Consider the following 21,183-nt stretch of genomic DNA (forward strand, 5'->3'; position numbering starts at 1 on the left):
TTTGTGGTGTTTGCTATAACAGCCTTGGGAAACTGGTACAGTTTCTTACCCTGGCCTTCCTGTTCTCCCCAAGCTCATCCTCGCCCTGTGCCTCTGCTTGCGCTGTTCTCTCTTTCCTGGATAGTCCTGCCTCTTCCCCACTCTCTTGGTGTGACCTGGTCCTTCCTATCATTCAGCCACAGATCAGATGTGGCCTTCTCTGAGCGGTTCCCCTGACCACACCTGCCCTGGCCAGTTGCTACCAGCAGGTGATCTTTGTTCACCCATCAGAGCACCCGTCATAATGTGAAGTGCCCTCACAATGTGTTTCTGGACTAGGTTGTTATCTGTCTGCCCCCGCTTGAATATAAGCTACATGACGGCAAGTCCTTGTGTATTTAATTCACCACAAGAGTCCCAGAGCCTTTTAGGGGGCTAGCATGGTGCCTCTCCCACAGCCTGTGCCTTATAAATACTTTTTGAATGTTTGTTGTGACTCAGTTTCCTGGAAGGTTTATAGTTTGCTTTGCTCAGAGAAAGCTGCCCTTTTGTGGTCAAAGGCTAAGCCTTATATCACTTATTTTAGTGTCCTCAAGCTTCATCCATGTTGTAGCATGTGTCAGAATTTACTTCTTTCTTTTTTTTTAATTAATTAATTATTTATTTTTTTGGCTGCGTTGGGTCTTCGTTGCTGCACGCCAGCTTTCTCTAGTTGTGGCGAGCGGGGGCGACTATTTGTTGCGGTGCGCGGGCTTCTCATTGCAGTGGCTTCTCTTGTTGCAAAGCATGGGCTCTAGGCGCGTGGGCTTCAGTAGTTGTGGCTCGTGGGCTCAGTAGTTGTGGCTCACGGGGTCTAGAGCGCAGGCTCAGTAGTTGTGGCGCACGGGCTTAGTTGCTCCGCGGCAGGTGGGATCTTCCCAGACCAGGGCTCAAACCCGTGTCCCCCTGCATTGGCAGGCGGATTCTTAACCACTGTGCCACCAGGGAAGTCTCTACTTCTTTTTAAAGACTGAATAACATTCCACTCTATGTATAGACCACATTTTGCTTATCCATTTGTCTCTTGGGCGCTTTCAACTTTTGGCTGTTTTAAATAATGTTGCTATGAAGATGAATGTGCAAATATCTCCTTGCGACCCTACTTTCAATCCTTTTGGTTATATAACCCCGAACTGGAATTGTTTTATACACACACACACACACACACACACGCATAAAACTTTAAAATTCCAATTCAGTCTTGCCCTAGAGATCTTACTACATCCATCTTACACATGAGGTACCGGATGCTGGGGAGGCCATGTGTGTATCTCACAGGGCTGGACAGTTTGGGCGGCCTGGCACCACGTGGCTGGCCTGGTCTCCACGCTCGTGGGCTCACAGGAGGACAGGGAAATCCTCCCCGCGCTTGGGATCAGTGACCAGTGCATCCAATCGCAGCCCTCCCGCGGCGACCCGTCCTCCGGGGCCAGGCCAGCCTGGGCTCACCTCGTTGTCCCGGTCCTTCTCCAGGAAGTGGCGGGCCACGTGACTGGGCAGGATGTTCCGGAGCATGTTCTCATTGTGTTCCCGCAGCTCCTTCATCTCGTTGATCTCCTCTTTGGCCTGAACTCGCCAGAGGAAGTCCAGGCGTGCTGTGTACTCCAGCTGCGGGTCAGGGGACAGAAGGGGAAGGAAAGGTTTCAGGCACACACACGTGGGAGGCGGACAAGGCTTCTCCAGAGCCCCTCACAGACGAAACAGAGCCTGAGCTGAACATTCTGGGAGGCCTTTTGCCTGACATGAAGAGGTCAGAATGTGATAGATTTTATAGGGCTGTGTCCCTCCCCTTCCCAGGATTATGGCACCTATGATTTTGTAATTGTTTGTGCCCTCCACTGTACTGTAAGTGCCATGAGGTCAGGGGTCCTCTCACCAGCTCAGCGTCACATCCTTACCATGCAGCAGTGTGCCTGGCACACAGGGAAGGTGTTCAGTCACTATTTGTTGACTCAACAAATAAGTTACAATAATAAAGCCAGCTAACACTCATTGGATGGTACCAGGCACTATTCTAAGGAATATACATATATGAACTCCTTTCATCCATACAGCAAACCTCATAGGAAGGTATTACTATAGATCCTTATTTTACAGATGAGAAAACTGAAGCAAACTGGTTAAGTCCCTTGACCAAAGTCACACACTCATTAGTGGGGAAGCCAGGATTTGAGTTTAACCCCAGAGTCCAATTCTAGAGTCTGAGCTCAGTCGAGGCAATAAGGAAGAAATGCATGAGCTAATAATGGAAGGATAGTGGATCTAGTTGTGAGACCAATATGGCCTAGAGTCCTGGTCCCACATTCAAGCACTGTAACCTGGCCTAGTACCTACATCTCTGTTTCCTCATCTCTAAGATTGGGATGAACACTCATGACCAGGCAAGCCTGGAATAGGAATTATTTAGGAAGTTATAGGTAGAGCATGTGACTCGTAGTAGGTATTTAATACCCATTAGTTCCCTCTTGTCCTAGCATCCCTTTTCATTGGAAAGTGGAGAGCTTCCTTTCTGAAGAATTTCACAAACTGTATTTACCACAGCTTTGGGAAATGTCATTATTTCAAAGACTTTAACTATTAAAATGAACAATATGCTGCACCATTAAACACATGGTTAGATGCCCTGAATTCAAGGGCTTAAAAAAATTCAGCTAGTTCTTTTCTTTCTCTTACGTGCAAATCTCAGTGGATGGCAAAAGTATGAGAAAACAGAGGTGCAAGGTTATTCATTCAGCAGAATTTGTAATAGCAAAAGCTGGAAACAATCCAAGTGTACATTCTGTTGGTTGAATAAACTATTATATACAGCTATAAAAAGAAACAAAGAATATTTCTCTGTACGTACTTTGATGGGCTGGCCTCTGAGGTGGAGAAATGCATGTAGAGTTTGCCATTATTGATCTAAGGAAAGGATATATCTACATCTCTCTCTCTCCATATATATTTCGTAATTTATTTATTAAAAAATTGAGGTGTAAAAAACCCATAAAAAATCATTACTGATGAGATGAGGAAGGGAAGCTTGGGGAGGGGAAATAGGGATAGAATTTAAACTTTTTAAATGATATCTTGTTTTATAAACCTGACTTTTGAATCATGGAAATATTTTACTTAATTATAAAACTAAATGGATTTTTTAAAAGCTCTGTGAAAACAAACAAACAAATGAAGCTACAGGTACAACCACACAGAGGGGAACTATTACAAATGCCTTCTAACACAATAATTTGATGGCACATTCGTAGAGAGAAATACTCTGAGGCTAGAAAGAGTGCAACAAGAATCTTAAAAGCGTTTATAACAATCACCTTGTAGGTGGTGGTGTTTGTAGTATTATTGTTAGATTATGGTATCTGAATTGTAGGATAAAGCAAATGAATAACTGTGTTGGTGTCACTGAGAACTCGAATTTTTGGGAAGGGAAAAAGGAGATGCAGATATAAGATTGATGAGGTTAAGTCCAAAGTCTATTGTCCTACGAAAATTGGAAAGTATCACTATGAACTTATGATCTATATGTATTTCCTAGCTCTGCCTACTGAAATCAAGGTCTAGAAACAATGAAAACCTAGTAGCAATGAACAATCTCAGTGTCCAGACTGTGGTTTCAAAATATCAATTCCTACAAAAGGGACCTTGTAGTCTTTGCAGAAAAGGCTGAAATTTAGGGAGGAAAATGTACAAGCCTGGAACATTTTTTGGTACCAGAAAGCAAGTAGACTACCAGAGACTGGGGTTATGTTGAAAGGAGTAGACCACCCCACTGTCAAAGATATGACAAGTTGGGCTTCCCTGGTGGCGCAGTGGTTGAGAGTCTGCCTGCCAATGCAGGGGACACGGGTTCGAGCCCTGATCTGGGAAGGTCCCACATGCCGCGGAGCAACTAAGCCCGTGCATCACAACTACTGAGCCTGCGCGTCTGGAGCCTGTGCCCCGCAACAAGAGAGGCCGCGATAGTGAGAGGCCCGCGCACTGCGATGAAGAGTGGCCCCCGCTTGCCGCAACTGGAGAAAGTCCTCGCACAGAAACGAAGACCCAACACAGCCAAATAAATAAATAAATTTAAATTAAAAAAAAAAAGATATGACAAGTTGAACTTTAATAAGAATAATAATTGCAATGGATGGAAATGAAAGAAATATGTTAAAATGCAAAAGCTCATAGTGACACTTAAAAAACAAAACCCCATTGACTGCATCTTGATGATGCTCAGGAACTAGCTTATTGGTAAACTTGGAAAAAATTTATAGGTAAATTAAGCATTTACCCTGCCTTTGCTTTATGAACTGTACTTAAAGGTTCTCTTTAAAAATGTATTCCAGCTAGCAAATTATGAAATATTGATAGAATTGGAATATCACTACCTAGAATATAAATGAATGTAGGTTATTATCGTCAATAGCTGCTAATATCACAAAAGGGAGATAAGCAGACATTATATGCCTCTTAATAGTAGTTCACGAAATTAACCAATTAAATCTTTTTGCAGAAAAAAATTGAACTTGAATCTCACCAAGTTTCTAGATATAACTACCAATATAGGAAAAACAAAGGACAGAGAAATGTGTTAAATACCCCTATAAAGGGTGCAATCAACAAACTCTAGACTGAGAGACATTCTAGAGGTCAGTGGCTCTCACAAAATATTGCCAAAAAAAAAAAAAAAAAAAATGGGAGGGTGGTCCTATAGATTAAAAAAGAAATAAGAGACATATCAACCAATGGCGATATATGGACTTAAGTTGGATCCCAACTGAAACAAACTTAAAAAAATATAAACTAATTAGGAAATTGAAACATTGCTTAAAGTCTTGAACATATGAAAGAATTACTGTTTTATTTTTTAAAGTGTGTTAATAGTATTGTGATTAGGCTGAAATTCTCTTTTAGATGCATGTTGAATTATTTACAGATGAAATGATAGGACATTTGGAATTTGCTGCAAAATAATTGGGAAGGAGCAGTGAGCAAAATAAATAGGGATGTAGATGAAAAAAGACTGCACATGAGTTGGTGACTGTCGAAGCTGTGAGTTCATTATACTATTTTACATACTTTCGTATATGTTTAAAATTTTGCAGAAGAATAAACTTTTAAAAACGTAAGTGGTGGCTGCAGGTTGTATAAAAGAACGCTAGTCCTGTTTTACCATGTTGCTGTGAGACTGTGGGAAATTCATTCACCTTCTTGTATTTTGATTCCCCTTCTAAAAAATGAGGATAATTGCCTTCATCTCGTTTAATACGAGACATGGATTATCATACGATCTATCGTATGCACCAAATGACATGATGGATGTAAAAGAATTCGGAAATGTCTAAAATGTAGATTTATCGAGTATTACTATGACTTTAAGGTGTCTGTGGATGAAATCCGATCGAAACTATGCTTTCATTTTTTTTCCCCTCCAGACTCAAGACCATCGAGTTTTGATTTGTCAAGTTGCAGGACAGGATTTTATCCACAATTTTTTCCATATGAAATGTTTCGTTTCCACCCTTAAAAAATGCAGTATTGGTTAAAGCAAGAGATAATTTTTAAAATTTCTTTCCTTTTGAAATACTCTCATCCGATTGAATTTAAATCAGAACTATGAGTAGGGAAATCTGGAGTTCAGAAGTTGACTTAAGCAAGAATTTTCCAGTTGCAAGACAAGAACATACTTTACATTTTGACTGCAGGTCACTGCATCTAAGGCATGTTCATAAAGAGATATTTTAGTCCAAGTACAGTCCTATCTCTTCACAAAGCCAGTCTCGTGAAGGCATGCGTCACATATTTTTCAGACGTCCATGGAAGGAAAGTATTCCGTTTCAGTTTACTAAGTACCTACTATGTGCTAGGGGCTGGGCATATGGAGATAAGCAAAACAGTCTCTTTGTCAGCTGAGTGGTGATAGGAGAGCACAAAAAAGAAAGAGATCATTTCAACACCGTGTGGTCAGAGCAGACATGAAGAGAAAAGCAAAGCAAAATGAAGGCATGGACACTGAGTTTTTAAAAGCGAACATTCTTCAGCATTTGCTCAAGAAATGTCAATTGATTTGGAAGTGCACTCTCCTAATTTTTACCAAACCATTTAGGAACTGGCTACATGAAAAGAGTACCAAGGGAACTGATACACATTGTTCATATGTTTTGTGCCAGGCTCTTGTCACAGAAAGATAACTAACACTGGCCGAGTTCTTGCCTTGGACCAGGCACTGTTCTGAGCACTTCGTAAGCACTGAAGGTCATTTACTCACACGACAGCTCAACAAGGTAGGTACTTTATTATACCCATTTCACAGCTGAGGAAATGGAGGCATAGTAAGGTGAAGTCAGGTGCCCAAGGACTCACAAATAGAGGCTGGGATTTGAACTCAGGGCATTTTGACTCCAAGCTGTGGCTCTTAACCCCTATAATCTATGTCTATGACCTCATTCAGCTGTTCTCCAACTCTCAATAGATAACTATTAGACTTTTCACTTTGCAGGTAAAGAAATGGCAGGTCTGGGCTGTTGAGCATCTCAAGGTCACCTATTCTCCCAGCACCATTGCTGGGATGCAAACTTAAGAATTTCGTTCCAAGGCTTGGGTCTTTCTTTCTAAGCTGCACAATTCCAGTGCCTGTCTTTATCAGACCTAGAAGTAAGTGACTGGAGACCTGACCACATTAATCTCTGTCTCCGTGCACAGGTGTGACTTCCTCTGCTCTAAATGGAGATGCTGAGGCAAAGCCCAAATCTCAGGGCTGCACGTGAAGCAGGCACGAGGTAGGAGGCACCTGACTGTCTGCTCTCTTCTGTCCAACGTTCGGGATGTTCACCTGCCTCGGAGGAAGAGGTGTTTGGCATATCGCTCCCCATATGTGCAGGATGAGCTTTCCCAGTTATTCAGTTACATAACCGCCTCTGTCACTCTGGAGATGTAAAATTACACATGTTCCCACTGGGCTGCTGCTGCGTACCAGGCATCAATGGGGATTATTCAGCCTTTAACAAAAATAGAGGGCCTCTGAGTCACAAGGGAAAACGGTGGAAGCTGGTAGCAAACCCAGGAGCAGACAGACTTGATGCGGATGAACAGGACTCTGATGGATGTTATGAAATGACACTCGAAGTGATGCACTCCTGCAGAAAGCATCCTCTAACAGACAGGCAGCGGCACACGGTGGAAAGTGAACGGACCTAGAAGTTCAAGCATTTGGATTCCTGTTTCTGTCTGGTCCTCCTTATTGTCTTTGTGACCTCAAGTGACTTGAGTCTCTGCTCCTGCCTTGGGACCAAATGGATAATAATACTTTCTCTGTGTGTTGTGTTCTCTTCTTTGTTGTGTTGTTGTTGTCATTGTTTGTTTGTTTGGTTTTTTTTTTGGCTGTGCTGCACGGCTTGTGGGATTTTAGTTCCCCCACTAGGAATCGAACCTGGGCCCTCAGCAGTGAAAACACAGAGTCCTAACCACTGGACCCCCAGGGAATTCCCTGTTTGTCTCAGACTCTTGCTTTCAGAGTAAAATATTAATAGCTTACAATTTTTGAGCACTTATTCTACGTGCAGACCACTGGGAGAGGTATATTATAATCATATTCTCATGTAATACTATATAACAAACTTATAAAACCTGTTATTATCATATCCATTTTATAGGTGAGAAAACTGAGACAGAAAATTAAGTAAATTACTGAAGGTCACGTATTTACTGAGTGGCGGAGTTGGGGTTTGAATCTTACCTACCCCCCTCCAAAGCTTACATCTGTAACTGCTACAGTTATGGGATGTAGTTACATAATTTCAAAACCTTTTGAAAGTTAAGAAGAAAAAAGAAATCAGATATCACTTGAGCACTCAGGCCCTCACTATTCACTTATATATTCTTACTTTATACACATCTTCATGTGATGAGGTTATCTGCTTTCCCAGGACAAATGGAGAATAGAATAAACTGAATCAGAATGGTGGAAAGGTTTTGAGGAAGGGAGCACTGAGAGGGGACAAAGTAATTCCTTAAGGTGACAGAGAAGATGGAAACATCCTTCTTATTATGGAACGAAGACCCCTACTCTGAACTTGCTCTCTCTTAGCTATCTCTGAGAATTTCTCACTTGTCAGTTTAAAACCTGTGTGATGGAGTGTACGTATGTTTTTCTATAGGATTGCCTTGTCTGATTCTGTCTTCACGGCCCTCAAATGGGTTGTCATTTGCATGTCAGACTAAGGAGTCCTCTCCTGTAACTAGAAGCCATCAAGATGTGGAGGACATGACCCCAGCTCTCATAGAAAACCAGAAAGACCTAAATATAGGAATTCTGCAAATGGCCAGACTTTGACATTTGGCTTAGTGTTTCACCATAAATTCAGCTAAAATTGAAAAGCAAGATAAGGTCATATTGCAGGATTGAATGCCCTTGGCACTGGGAAGATATGCAGACAATTCTTTCTGTGCTTTCTTTCCCCAATCTAGAAAGTAGAAAGGTGGGCTTTGGAGACAGATCTGGGTTTGAATTCTAGTTCTCTCACTTACTACCTGAGTAGCCTGACTTTCTTCATCTGTAACACAGGATCCATAATAACGACCATTAGGGTTGTTGAGATGATCCAACGAGATAACACAGGTGAAGTGCCAGGCACATAGTAGGAGCTTGATACATATTAACTCTTGCCCCCTTTTCTTCGATTGCCAAGTTTTATTTACTCTTTTCTCCTCTTGACTACATTTTACCACCCCGCTTTATTACAAATAACTTATGTATGTATCTCTAGCTTCCAGGGTTTTAGCTGTTTCATCCCTGGTTTCTCAGGATGCGTTACCTCCCTGTCTCCATGGTGATTTCTCAGTGGTATGTTTCTATTTCTGCTCTGGCTGATAGTCTTCCTGTTTTGTTTTTTTCCTTTCCTGGTTACTTTTTCGAAGCACACACAAAGAGAGATGGGCTGGGATCCAGAGCACAGCAGTGAAGCAGACAGGGCCTGGCTCTACCAGAAAGTGAGAATCTCCCCCGGTGAGGAATGTTACTGAATTCATGGTCTGAGTCTGCATGGAGAAATCGTACCGGCCGTGGAGAGCAGGTGACACCTCTTGGGTGAAGCCTGTTATGATGCTCCCATGCAGAATAATTTCCTGCTTCTTTGACTCTTGAAGTCCTTGAACAAGTCTGGTCCACACATAGCACATCCCCCATTGCATTATTTAGGGTCCGCTCTCCTCCAGGAGACAGGAGCCCTTGGGGCCAGGGATGGGATTTTGCACAGTGCTATCCATGTTGCCCACCCTAGATCCTGGCAGATGGGGAAGTGGCATCAATACGGTAGGCACTTTATCTACTCAGGACAAATCAGTGATGAAGCGCTTCCTCTATTTCTGTAAGGCAGTGCTCAAAATGCTGCATACAGTCATCTCAAATGATGCTTCAAAACAGCCCTAGTCAGGTATTACTATCTTATTTTAGAGAGAAGGAAACAGAGGCTCAGGGAGATAAGTTACTTGCCCAAGGCCACAAATTTCTGGGAGGCAGGGCAGGATTTGGAACCTTGGCCTGGATGATCCTCCAACCTGATGGGGAGTTTGGGATTGACATGTACACACTGCTATATTTAAAACAGATAACCAACAAGGACCTACAGTATAGCACAGGGAACTCTGCTCAGTACTCTGGAATAACCTAAATGGGAAAAGAATTCGAAAAAGAATAGATACATGTATATGTGTAACTGAGTCACTTTGCTGTACACCTGAAACTAACACAACATTGTTAATCAACTATACTTCAGTATAAAATAAAAATTAAAACAAAAAAACCCCAAACCTGAATGTTTACCTAGTTTACACAACTCCTATAGTAATAGAACTGGGAGGGGTCCCAGTTTGCCTCAGGCAGAAATTGAAAGCTCTTTTTTTTTTTAACAATAGTTTTATTGAAAGAGATGTACCTAAAGGGAATGAAAACCATATTGCTCTCCAAATCATCTCCATCTTAGTTTTTTATTAAGTGGTGCGTACTAGGAATTGATTCTTTAAGAATCACAGCTTGCTGGGAATTCCCTGGAGGTTCAGTGGTTAGGACTTGGCGCCTTCACTGCCGGGGCCCGGGTTCAACCCCTGGTCAGGACACTAAGATCCTGCAAGCCACGCAGTGAGGCCAAAGGAAAAAAAAACAAAAAAAAAGAAGAAGGAAAAAAAAGAATCACCACTTGCTGCAAGCAACTAGAAGTCATTTATTGCAGAGATGAGTGGCTGCCTCTCAGGTGAATTTTACGGCAATGGGAAATGCCAGGTAATCAAAGGCAGTTAGAGGAAAATGTCAGATTACCTGCTGTCCATGGTAGAAGACAGCGAGGAGGAACATGGCCATCAGCAGCAGTGACGCCTCCTTGGTCCCCAGGAAATCTCTGTTGGAAGAAGAAATGCAAATGGTGGCATGGTTATTGACAACCATGGAGGGACTTCAAGGAGGCCCATTAGGAAACTGAGGTTCAGACTGGAGTGGGAAAAAAAGAAAGAAGCAGTTGTTTTTTTGAGCTCCCACTATATGATAGGGGCTTCTCTATAAGGCTTTCATACAGGCTAATTCAGAACTCAGTTGATCCCCAAGGGTATGAGGTCACATAGGTCATACCTGCTGGGAGACTCTAGAATCCAGCATCTAGACAATGAACTTACATTAATAATGATGTCTTCTATTTGCAAAACACTTCTTCTAGATTTCAAAGAGCTCTTATACTTTCTTGTCACAAAAATCCATGTGAAGACAAACATCCCCTCTTTTTCTTTAGATGTTATCCTATTTAAGAGGCTGGCAAGGTACTTGCTATGTGGCAGCCCCTGTTCTAAGTGCCATAAGAATCACACTTAGGTTTTATATAAATTCCTATTTCAATTTTGGGCACTGTTGTTACCCTCTTTGATCTCTTTTCTACATGGCTGCTAGAATATTTTTTATCACTAAAGCCAGATCACATTACTCTTTTGTTTTATAGCTTCCCAACCACAAGCATACATATACTCAGAACTCAGAGGTGACTTAACTCTGATGTGGTTAAGGACACAATGGGGCCATCACGGATGAGATGCAGTGCTCAGAGAGAGTAGAATGGGCATTAATATGGCTGCACCCAGGCAATCTCCAGCTTTCCCTTTTCTATTCTCACTGGAGACTAGCATTTGTAGCATGGGGCTTAGGGAAATGGGAACATGATCCCAGCTGCCAAGGCCAGCTTCTCACCTAGCTTTATGCTAAAAGACCCTCCCAGCTTACACAGGGCCAGCCCCAGTCCAGCTCTCCAGGTAGAACAGGGACTTAGGAATGGAAATGTGCTTTCTCTTGGGGAGGTATTGTGCACATGGGGACCCAGGGGACCAAGGAACTCTGTGGGCTGAAACAAGACTCAGATTTGTGAATTCCTAGCTCCATCTGCTTTTCCTTGGAGATCAGATGCTAATAAAAGATAAAACTCACTATTATATTTCTTTTCTGTAGCACCAGCGAAGCATATAATTATTGAGCATCTATTGTGTACCAGGCACATGCTAGGACACAGAACTGAAGAAGGCACATTGCCTTTGCCCTCAAAACAGTTCAGAAAAGGAAAGAACCAAACAGACAGATAATTTCATAACATGATACACTGCCTAGTAAGGATACACTCTTGTTACCATGGGAATATATGGGAAGAGAAAGTAACCCAGGCTGGATATTCACGGAAGACTCAAGAGCTGAATATTAAAGGTCGATAAGACTTTGGGAGGAAAAGGTGGGATGCATTCTATAGGTATGAGACATATATCTTGCTTAGCTAGCTGGTTAACAAGCCTCTAGTGTAGGGAGGATAAGTAAATATCATATACCAAGTGAGGCCACACGCAGACTCAGATCTATTAGGGCTGTCCACCACCAGTGCTGAAGTGAAGAGTGAGCCATATATTGTCAATCCAGAATTTTAGGGACTAGGACCCATTCATTCATTCATTCATTCAGTCAGTCACAGTCACCACAGTGCTTGTTTTGGGGAATAGGCACATTCCAGTACCACCCTTTCCTTCATGTCAATTAATTCTCTGGCCCCTGAAGTTTGTGGACTTCTGAAAAAATAATAAAAGTCATGAGTTTTGTAGTCATGCAGACCCAGCTTCCAATCTCAGGTCTGCTACTGACCAGTGGTTTGACCTTGGACAAGCCACTTAATATCGCTGAGCCTCAGTTCGTTGCCCTGTGAAAGACTCTAACTGCCTTTACCTCCCTAATTGTGAGAACTAATTGACCAAATCTTGGTAACGTGTTTGGCATGGTGTGTGGCCCATGTCTCCCTCTCTTTACCCCCTAAAGCTCCCAGCACATCATCTTGCCCCTGGTGGTGGCATTTTACAAAATCACTTGTTCACACAGCTTAGTTTGAATGGGAGATGTCCTATGCTTAGCTCCTCGTGAATGAATGAACTGCTCTGACCCACACTTCTGATATCCTTTTCTTTGTGATGCAGAAGACTTTTTAAAGCTCAGCAATTTATCACTTAAAACACACTTTCAAGAGAAAACATAAACACCTCTTGAATCATTTTGAAAGCAGTGGTTGACTAAAAATAGAGAGATGGCTAGATCAAATTCGGAAGAGAAGTAAAGGAAAATTATGACTGGTCTTTGAGGCTTCAGGATGTATTTCAGATGGAAAAAAATATGACCTGAGTAGAGGCTACAAAATATGCACAGTAAGTCAGCCTGGCCAAAGAACATCCAGAAAGAACTGTGATTTGAATTTAGAAGGGATTTTTTCTTTTTTTCTTTTTGTAGCTTCTATGACTATTTGAAGAAATTCCAAAGAGAGCCAAATGGCTGAAATCTGTACAATATCTGCTAGATATTGGGTGGCAGAGACATAAAACCCAGGACATTTTGAACTAATTTATTTGTATTAACAAAATTACTAAATTAATACTATCCTCTCCCTATGCTCATAGAAAAGGACATATTAAGTGAAAACACATGTAGAATAATGTGATTCTCAAGGATACCACAATCTTTAGAGATGATCTTATCTGATGTCTTATAAAAATTCATATTTAATTTGAGTGTTCATCATTAGAGAAGTACTTATTCTAGTTGTAGTGAATTTGGAAGCTAATACAAATTCACAAATAAAACAATAAAAATAAAAATTATCCTTCAGCCTACCACCCAGAGAAAACAATGGTTAATATTTTGGAATCACCTCAGTGTCATTTCCTTTTCCTTTATGCAAAAATATATTTATGTTTACAAATTTAGAACTGTATCGTTCATACTGTTTTGTAACCTACTTTTGCACTTAGTATGTATTATGAAATAATTCTGTGTAAGTAAATACTTTACAATGTGAATTTAATGGATTCATCCAATTCCATATTATGTGTACCATACATAATGTAACAGTCCTTGCAAGCCTTTTAATTTATTGGTTGAAAACCGAAGCCCAGAGAGAAGAAGGCACTTGCTTAAGGTCACACAGCTGATTTGTGTCCCAGCCAGGATGAGAATTCACATCTCAGGCACCAAGTTCGGAGCGTTAGCCATTGAGCATCTGAAGCCAAATTTTAATGTAGCTATTAGCTCCCACTTCCCCTCATGAAACCCAAAATAAACCAGCCAGTTTGAAGTTATCTTTTATTCTGTTGCCATACTAATGACTGCATTTGCTTAGCGCTGATTTTGTCTACCTCTAATAACAATTTGCATACATTGCCTGCTTTAATTGTCATAGCAACACTTAAAATAGTATTATCCCTATTCTAGTAAAGCAGAAACTGAGACTCAGATGTTAAACGATACACTCCACCTCACAGATCTAGTGAATGGTGAAGGCTGGCTATCAATCCAGATCTCAACGATGCTTTTTCTGTAGCTATCATGCCCTCCCACATGCACTTACTTATAAATACTTGCCTCTAAGCTCCTTATAGTGTCTTATTCATCTGTGAATCTGCAGGGCCTACCAAAGCCCACAACAAAGGTATGACACTTAAGTCCGAAAGCAAATTGTGCTTACAGGATGGGGAGCACAAAGTTTACGGGTAGTGGTGAGCAAAAATCATAGGGTTGTAGATAGATGACACTTAGCTTACTGTGAACTAATGGTGTAATACGATTCTAAATGAAATAATATTTCTATCAGTCACTCATTCATCTCATATTTCATTCAACAAACATTGAATTGGACACCTGCTGCCAGATACTCCACTAAGTGCCAAAAATATGAACATGAGTAATGGCCATTGCCCTCAAAACTCCTATTCTAATGGAAGAGGAAGACATGGCAATTAATGATTGGAACAGACAGAGATAAGTGCAATGATAAAAAATTATGTGCACAGATTAGAAAATGAGGAATGATCAGAGTGGGCTTCCCTGAGGGGGAAGGGCCTTGAGTATGATGGGTTGGCGGGGGAGGTGTGTGCAGAATCTGGTAACCGGCACGTGGTTTCCTGTGGCTAGAATACGGGCTATAAATGGTGACCTGCGGAGCTTCAGGAGATAAGGTTGGAGGAGTCGGTGGGGCTCCAGGGAGAGCCTGGACGTTCTTGACAAGCAGGTTGAACTTTTTGTTCCTTAGAGGCAATAGGGAGACCCTTCAGGATTTTAAGAAGGATAATGTGTTGACCATGTGGCTTTGACGGCTTTGAGGAGGGTGGATTGAGAGTGCAGGCTGGGGGATCAGGTAGGGTACAGCAGTCCAGAGATGGTAGTAGGGATATTTCTAGAACAGCAGTATTTGTGGTATAGAAGGGGTCATGTCTGATAATAATCGTTAGTATTCATCAAGTGCTTATGCTATGCCGGACCTTGTGCTAAGTTTCCATGATCACATTTGACGTCTCATATATTCCTACAACACAGGAACTATTATCATCCCCACTTTACAGATGAGAAAAACAGGGCTTAGAGAGGTCGTCACTTTTAATTAATTGGCTCAAGATCACACAGCTGGTTGATGGTGGGGATGGCATTTGAGTACAGGTGGTTTAGCTCCTACACTTGTACTCACAAATGTCATGATGTAGTCTTCCCTGTAAGGGATGCTGAGGAGGATGAATCTTTAGGGACTGATAAGATATCGGGTGCCTCCCCTGTTCTGGGCTCAGTGTCATCCACGGAGACAGGGGGTTGTCAGGGAGGGGCCTCATGAGACGATAGAGAGTCTGAATATTTGGGATCATCTCCGTGTGGATGCAGCCAGGCTGCCCTGTGCAAGGTTCTCTGTACTTTCCCAGGTACCTGGCCCTCAGGAACAAGCAGCAGAAATGCCCTGAACCCACGTGAGCTCCTACAGGGTTGGTTAAATTCCAACAGCATGAGCAGACCGTGACTGCTAAATGGACCCACAGTTTGACTTCTGACCCGTTGACTTATAACGCAGCTGAGAGGGAAGGCTGAACGAGCTCTTCCGTTCCTTATTCATTTAATTCTGTTGATAGCAGAGTTTGAGTGAATACAAGACTAACCGATAATTGACCTTGAGTCAGGAAGAAGCTGAGAAAAGCACTTGAATGTCAGCAGCAATGAATTTGGGATTATGCTTTACTCTTACAATCCTACTTAACAATTTAACTACCAGTTTTTCCTTAAGACCTCAAAACAGAATTCAGAACTAAACCTTTCTCCTAAAAATGAAGGAGGGGATAGGAATGAACAGATACTGATCACGTACTATGTGCCAGGCACATCAGAGCCTCATGCAGTCCCGTACCAGAGTGTAGTTACTCCACTTCACTGATGGGTAAAGTGAGGTCCAGAGTTGGGAAGAGACTTTCCAATGCAACAGAGTCTGGATCTGAAGCCAAAGCCCTGGCTTCTTCCATTAATGCTGTGTTTTCCTCTGAATGAATAGATTTTAGATGGTTTACTTTTTTTTTTTTTAATGATTTTTTTTTTAAAGGAATTCCTTTATTTTTATTATTTATTTATTTATTTATTTATTTTTGGCTGTGTTGGGTCTTCGTTTCTGTGCAAGGGCTTTCTCTAGTTGCGGCAAGTGGGGGCCACTCTTCATCACGGTGTGCGGGCCTCTCACTATCACGGCCTCTCTTGTTGCGGAGCACAAGCTCCAGACGCGCAGGCTCAGTAGTTGTGGCTCACGGGCCTAGTTGCTCCGTGGCATGTGGGATCTTCCCAGACCAGGGCTCGAACCCGTGTCCCCTGCATTGGCAGGCAGATTCTCAACCACTGTGCCACCAGGGAAGCCCGATGGTTTAATTTTTATTTCTACTACAAACGTGGCCTATTTGGTTCATACATCTCTTGGCCGTCTTTTGTGCTGGCTTCTGTTTGGCCATGCGACATCTCTTGGCACTAACTATTTTACCTAATTTTAAACTGTTTTGACTTTCTTTGAACCCTGGGCATATGGTGAGAGATTCTTCATCTTGATTTAAGAGAGATGTACGCATTATTTACAAACATGGACTTTGAAGCCAGAAAGACCTGAGTTTGAATCCGGATCTGTTACCTACTGGCCATGTGCAACCGGGTAATTGTTGAACCTCTCTGAGCCTGTGTTCCTCAGATGGTTGCCGTGAGAGTTAAATAGGGTAGCGGATACAAAGTGGATGCAGATGCGTAACAGACACAAATTAGTACCTGGAATTTATAAAGAACCTTTACAAATCTAGTAAGAAAAAGGCAAACCACCTAATAAAAAACCAGGCAAAAGACATGACCTGGAAGTTTACCGAAAATGGTCAATAAACAACAACAAAAAAGATGCACAAATTTACTCATGATCAAGGAACTACTATCGAAAATAATGAGATAAAATTCTCACTCAGGAATTCAATAAGAATTACAAGGACTGCTGCCTGTAAGAGAGAAGTTGTTCCAATCTTGTTGGAGAGCCATTTGGCAATATTTTAAAACGTGGAAAATGCAGATACCCTATACTCCAGCTAGTGTGCTTTTAGATCTAAACCCCAGGAGACATTTTCAATGATGATCACTGAAGTCCTGATAACCTTTTAATAGGTCAAAGGATAAACATATTTTGGGGGAAAGTGGGGGGTGGGTGGTGGTGGTGAGATGAATTGGGAGATTGGGATTGACATGTATACACTGATGTGTACAAAATAGATAACTAATAAGGACCTGCTGTATAAAACAATAAAATAAAATAAAATTCAAAAAACAAATGAATCAGATCTGTAGATATGAAGCTGGATGGATCTAAAAAATATAATATTGCATGGCAACACAAGAATTTTGTAAATAATTTATAATACAGACAAAACTAAATATATATAATATATAAAATATATAAAACACATGGATGGGAAGCATATATATTAAGTGCATTAGAAGTTGACTCTTGGGAGGAGGATAAAAGAACAATGCTGGGAAAGGGAACTTCAACAATATCTGAAATAACCTTATCCTTTTAAAAATGCAGAAAGAAACATGACTAATTGCTAGCATTGTTTATTTCCAGTGGTTGGTTCATAGATGTTCACATTATTAGCATCAGGCACATTTTCTGAGGCTTCTTGAACTATCTTAGTTTTTTTTTTTTCATTTTCATTTTCATTTTTTAATTTTTAGAAAACTTTTGGCTGCACTGCATGGCACGCGGGATCTTAGTTCCCTGACCAGAGATGGTACCCGCACCCCCTGCAGTGGAAGCACAGAGTCTTAACCACTGGACCTCCAGGGAAGTCCCTTCTTGAACTAACTTGACCTCATCTTTCTCTCAGCCTGTTGGCCACTTGTTCTGGTCTCAGTGAGACCAATGTGCTTCCCACCCTCGAGGCCAATCAGCAACATGCTCAGTGTCTGGCTCTTTCCATCACTTCTGGCTCCCATGAAGCTCCATAAGGCAGTTGTGGGATCTGGTTTCCCCAAGGGCTGTGGAAATGGCCAAGTGATGTCACCAGCAAGTACATCCAGAGATGGGAGAAAGAGGAGGGCAGGAGCCAGTAGATTCCTCTCCCCTCCTCTGTTTGTGACACTTCCCTACCTCATCACCTACCCAGAGATACTTCAATTGGCCAAATGAATGCATCTTCCAAGGCACCAGCTTCACAATTCTTGGGGCCAGCACAACATGGCATTTGCTTCCCATCCTTTTCTTCTTCACATCTCTTTTCCCTCACTTTTGCTGCCCTGGGTTTGCATTAGCACTTCATGCTTGCCTCAGGCTCTGTTCTCTAAGGAATCTAGGCTAAGTTTTTCTTTGGTATTTTTCTATATTTCAAAAATAACAAAATGCAAGGAGTATAGTAAATGCTCAATGCACAATGTCTGCTATTACTAATAGTGCTACAGCAAAATTATAATCAGACCCTACAAATCTTAGAGCTTTTAAAGTTGAAGGAGTCATCAACTATTAGATTTGGGGAGACCTGAGCTATGGTTTAGTCCAAACTTTAGTTCATTAATTAATCTGTAATGAATATACATGATAAAATGGAAAACTAGGAACTTTGCCTAAACTGGTAATCCAGAGAGTGTACACAACAAGAAATACGTTGATATTCCTTAGGTCCCCAAATTTTGATAACTTTACCTCGATCGTTTTCCCAATGGTTCCACTTTCCACTGAAAGTTGAGCACTTTTTGAACACAGTGATGGGCACTTACTCTCCACTGTGATTCAGGTTGTCATAGCGCAGAAAGAGTCCTGCATAGATGGTCTCGGTCAGCAGGGCATAGACGGCAATCATAATCAGCAGCACAGCCAGCTTCAGGACAGAGTTAAGTCGGAGGAAAACCGCACAGGTCACCATGGCCAACACCCCCGTGAAGACGAAGTACTGAAAACAGAGAAGGTAGGTGGTCAGATTCAACGGGAATGTGGGAGGCTCATTCTCCTAGTCATGGATTCCAGTGGGTCTCTTTATACAGATGTTTGCTGAGCATCTCCATTTGGAGGTCTCAGGCCATCCTCAAATTCAATAGGTCCCAAGTTGAGCTCATCACTTCCTTACCACCGCCCAAACCTCTGTTCCCTATTCTTGGGGGAACCATTTGCACCATTCCTCAAGCCAGAAACCTTGGTCTCTCATCTTTGTTGCCTTTCTTTTCCCCCACCTTCCACAGCCAGGTCATCCTAAGTCTGTAGATTCTACTTCCTTAATAGGTTGCACATCCATCCACTTTGCTCCTTCTACCCTGTTTCTGTTTCAGCTCTCACCTACGGTTTGCAACAGTTTTCTGGCAGCTCTGTCAGCTTCTAGCTCCCAATCCCTACTGAATACACACTATTATTCTCCATCCAATATTTCCACAACACAGATCTGATCACGTCACTCCTTAACTTGAAGTCTTTTCATTGCTCTCCATTCCCACAAATTATATTCTCCTTCCTGCATGGCAAAACTCTCAAGACCATCATATATCAGATTTCCTTTCACTTTCCAAATCCCAACATATGCTCCAGCCTCACTATCTATTGGCTCTCCCCCATAGGTCTTTCCCTGCTCTCCCGTGCCTCAGTGCTTTGCATCTCCAGTGCCCTGTTTCTCAAGTTTCATCCATGTGACTAAGCCTTACTTCTCTCACAAGCATTAGCTCAGGTGTCCTCTCCTCTGAGAAGCCTTCATGCATGTCTCCAGGTGCTTCTGGATACAGCCTCATTCCTCCATAGCATCCTTCACAGCCCAGCATAATATCTGCCACTCCATATTTTTTTGGGGGGGCCACCCTGCACGGCATGTGGAACTTGCCCGACCAGGGATCGAACCCGTCCCTCGTGCAGTGGAAGTGCAGAGGCAACCACTGGACCACGGGGGAAGTCCTGCCACTCCTTATTAGAAGTAGCTGCTCAATAGGCCAGTTGGGAACCACTCAAGGGCTATAATATTGGAGTGGCCCCCAGGCGTCAATCTGCTCAGCTAGATTTCAGCCTTCTGTAGGAAGTGTCTCGACCCATTTCCCTTATAGAAGTATCCCACGTATCATTCTGGATGGTAGGTTTGGATTCTTAGTATCCAGTAGGAAAAAAGAATAAAACTTGCATTATCCAAGGCCCACTTGGTGGCGGTACTTTGATTTTTATACACACTGTCTTCTCTTCTAATTTTCAAAGTAACTGGTCAAGATGGGAATCATAATTTCCATTTTACAGGTGAAGAAACTGAGGCTCATACAGCTTAAGTAAATTGTTCAAGTTCTCATAACTAGAAAGTGGCACCTAGGATATCTGGATACAACCTGTGCATGTAAATGTAACTCTAGTGGGCATACTGGGCTTAATAATTTCTAAAACCCATTCCAGCCTTGTTATGCATGGTTCTTTCCAACAACTGGTTGTCTTCCCTCTCCTATTACACTAAGAGACAATTTCTGTATGGGCAGAGGTATAAGAATTTCTGGAAATCCCAGAGCAACTACTTAAGGCATGATTGCTGACTTTTTAAGTCAAGCTGACTCACTCAGGTCTACTTTCAACAAACAGTGATATCAACAAATGTGGACAACACCCTGAATAAGTTTCCCCCTGAGGGCAAAGGACCAGTGCCTTTATGGTGCACAGGGTGGACTCAGAAATGAATAAGGCACTGCCCTGCCCTTAAGGGGCCCAGTGTTTGGGGAGTCATTTACTTTTGTCTCTTCCTTTCCTAATAAATCCAATTATGTCCTTGTATCCAATAGGATGATAAGCTTTCTTCAACTCTCCTTTAAGATCTTCCCTTGGCAAGATTTTTAGGTTAACTCATCTTGGTGCCTCTGTGAAGGAAGCTGTGAGTGAAGTGAGCAGGCAATAGTAAGTTCATTGCTCAGAGTTTATTTTCTCCATCCATAGAAACTCCCAAGATCTTCCATTTTAACAAATGGAGGAAAGAGGAATAGATCTGAGGGGTCCTGTTTCATTGTTACCTGCATCACAACAAATGGTCATGCATGGCTTTGTCAATGCAAATTATGAATCACTTATTAGGTCAAAAGTCATTGAAATGATTGTGCTCTTGAGCAAAAACTTATGAGGGCACAACAGTGAAATTTAAAAACTGTAACCAGCATTTATTGCGTGCATGTCATAATCACGGCATGGTGCTAGGCACTGGGAATTCAAAGAGATGGCCCAGGTCTAAAGGAATTCATGGTCTAAAATGTGAAATAGACAAAAATGCCAACGGTAGCATCCCGTGGAAAATGATCTTTCAGGAATGTGATCCAATGTGATGGGAATACAGAGGCAGAAGGAGTACATTCTGTCTGGAGGAAGCAAGTTT

General features: G+C 42.0%; 1 protein-coding gene across 1 annotated transcript in view; it reads right to left on the bottom strand.

Annotated features, from left to right (window-relative positions):
- Positions 1–21,183, bottom strand: part of ADCY8 (adenylate cyclase 8) — a 230,879-nt gene that overhangs the window by 26,161 nt on the left and 183,535 nt on the right. Inside the window, exons 12-14 of the mRNA XM_061172242.1 lie at positions 18,590–18,762; positions 10,307–10,385; positions 1,468–1,626 (exon numbers count right to left, since the gene is read on the bottom strand). Coding sequence (XP_061028225.1) covers positions 1,468–1,626; positions 10,307–10,385; positions 18,590–18,762 — 411 coding nt within the window. The remainder of the gene's footprint in view (positions 1–1,467; positions 1,627–10,306; positions 10,386–18,589; positions 18,763–21,183) is intronic.

This window comes from Eubalaena glacialis, chromosome 17 (assembly GCF_028564815.1).
Source record: "Eubalaena glacialis isolate mEubGla1 chromosome 17, mEubGla1.1.hap2.+ XY, whole genome shotgun sequence".
Classification (NCBI taxonomy): Eukaryota; Metazoa; Chordata; class Mammalia; order Artiodactyla; family Balaenidae; genus Eubalaena; species Eubalaena glacialis.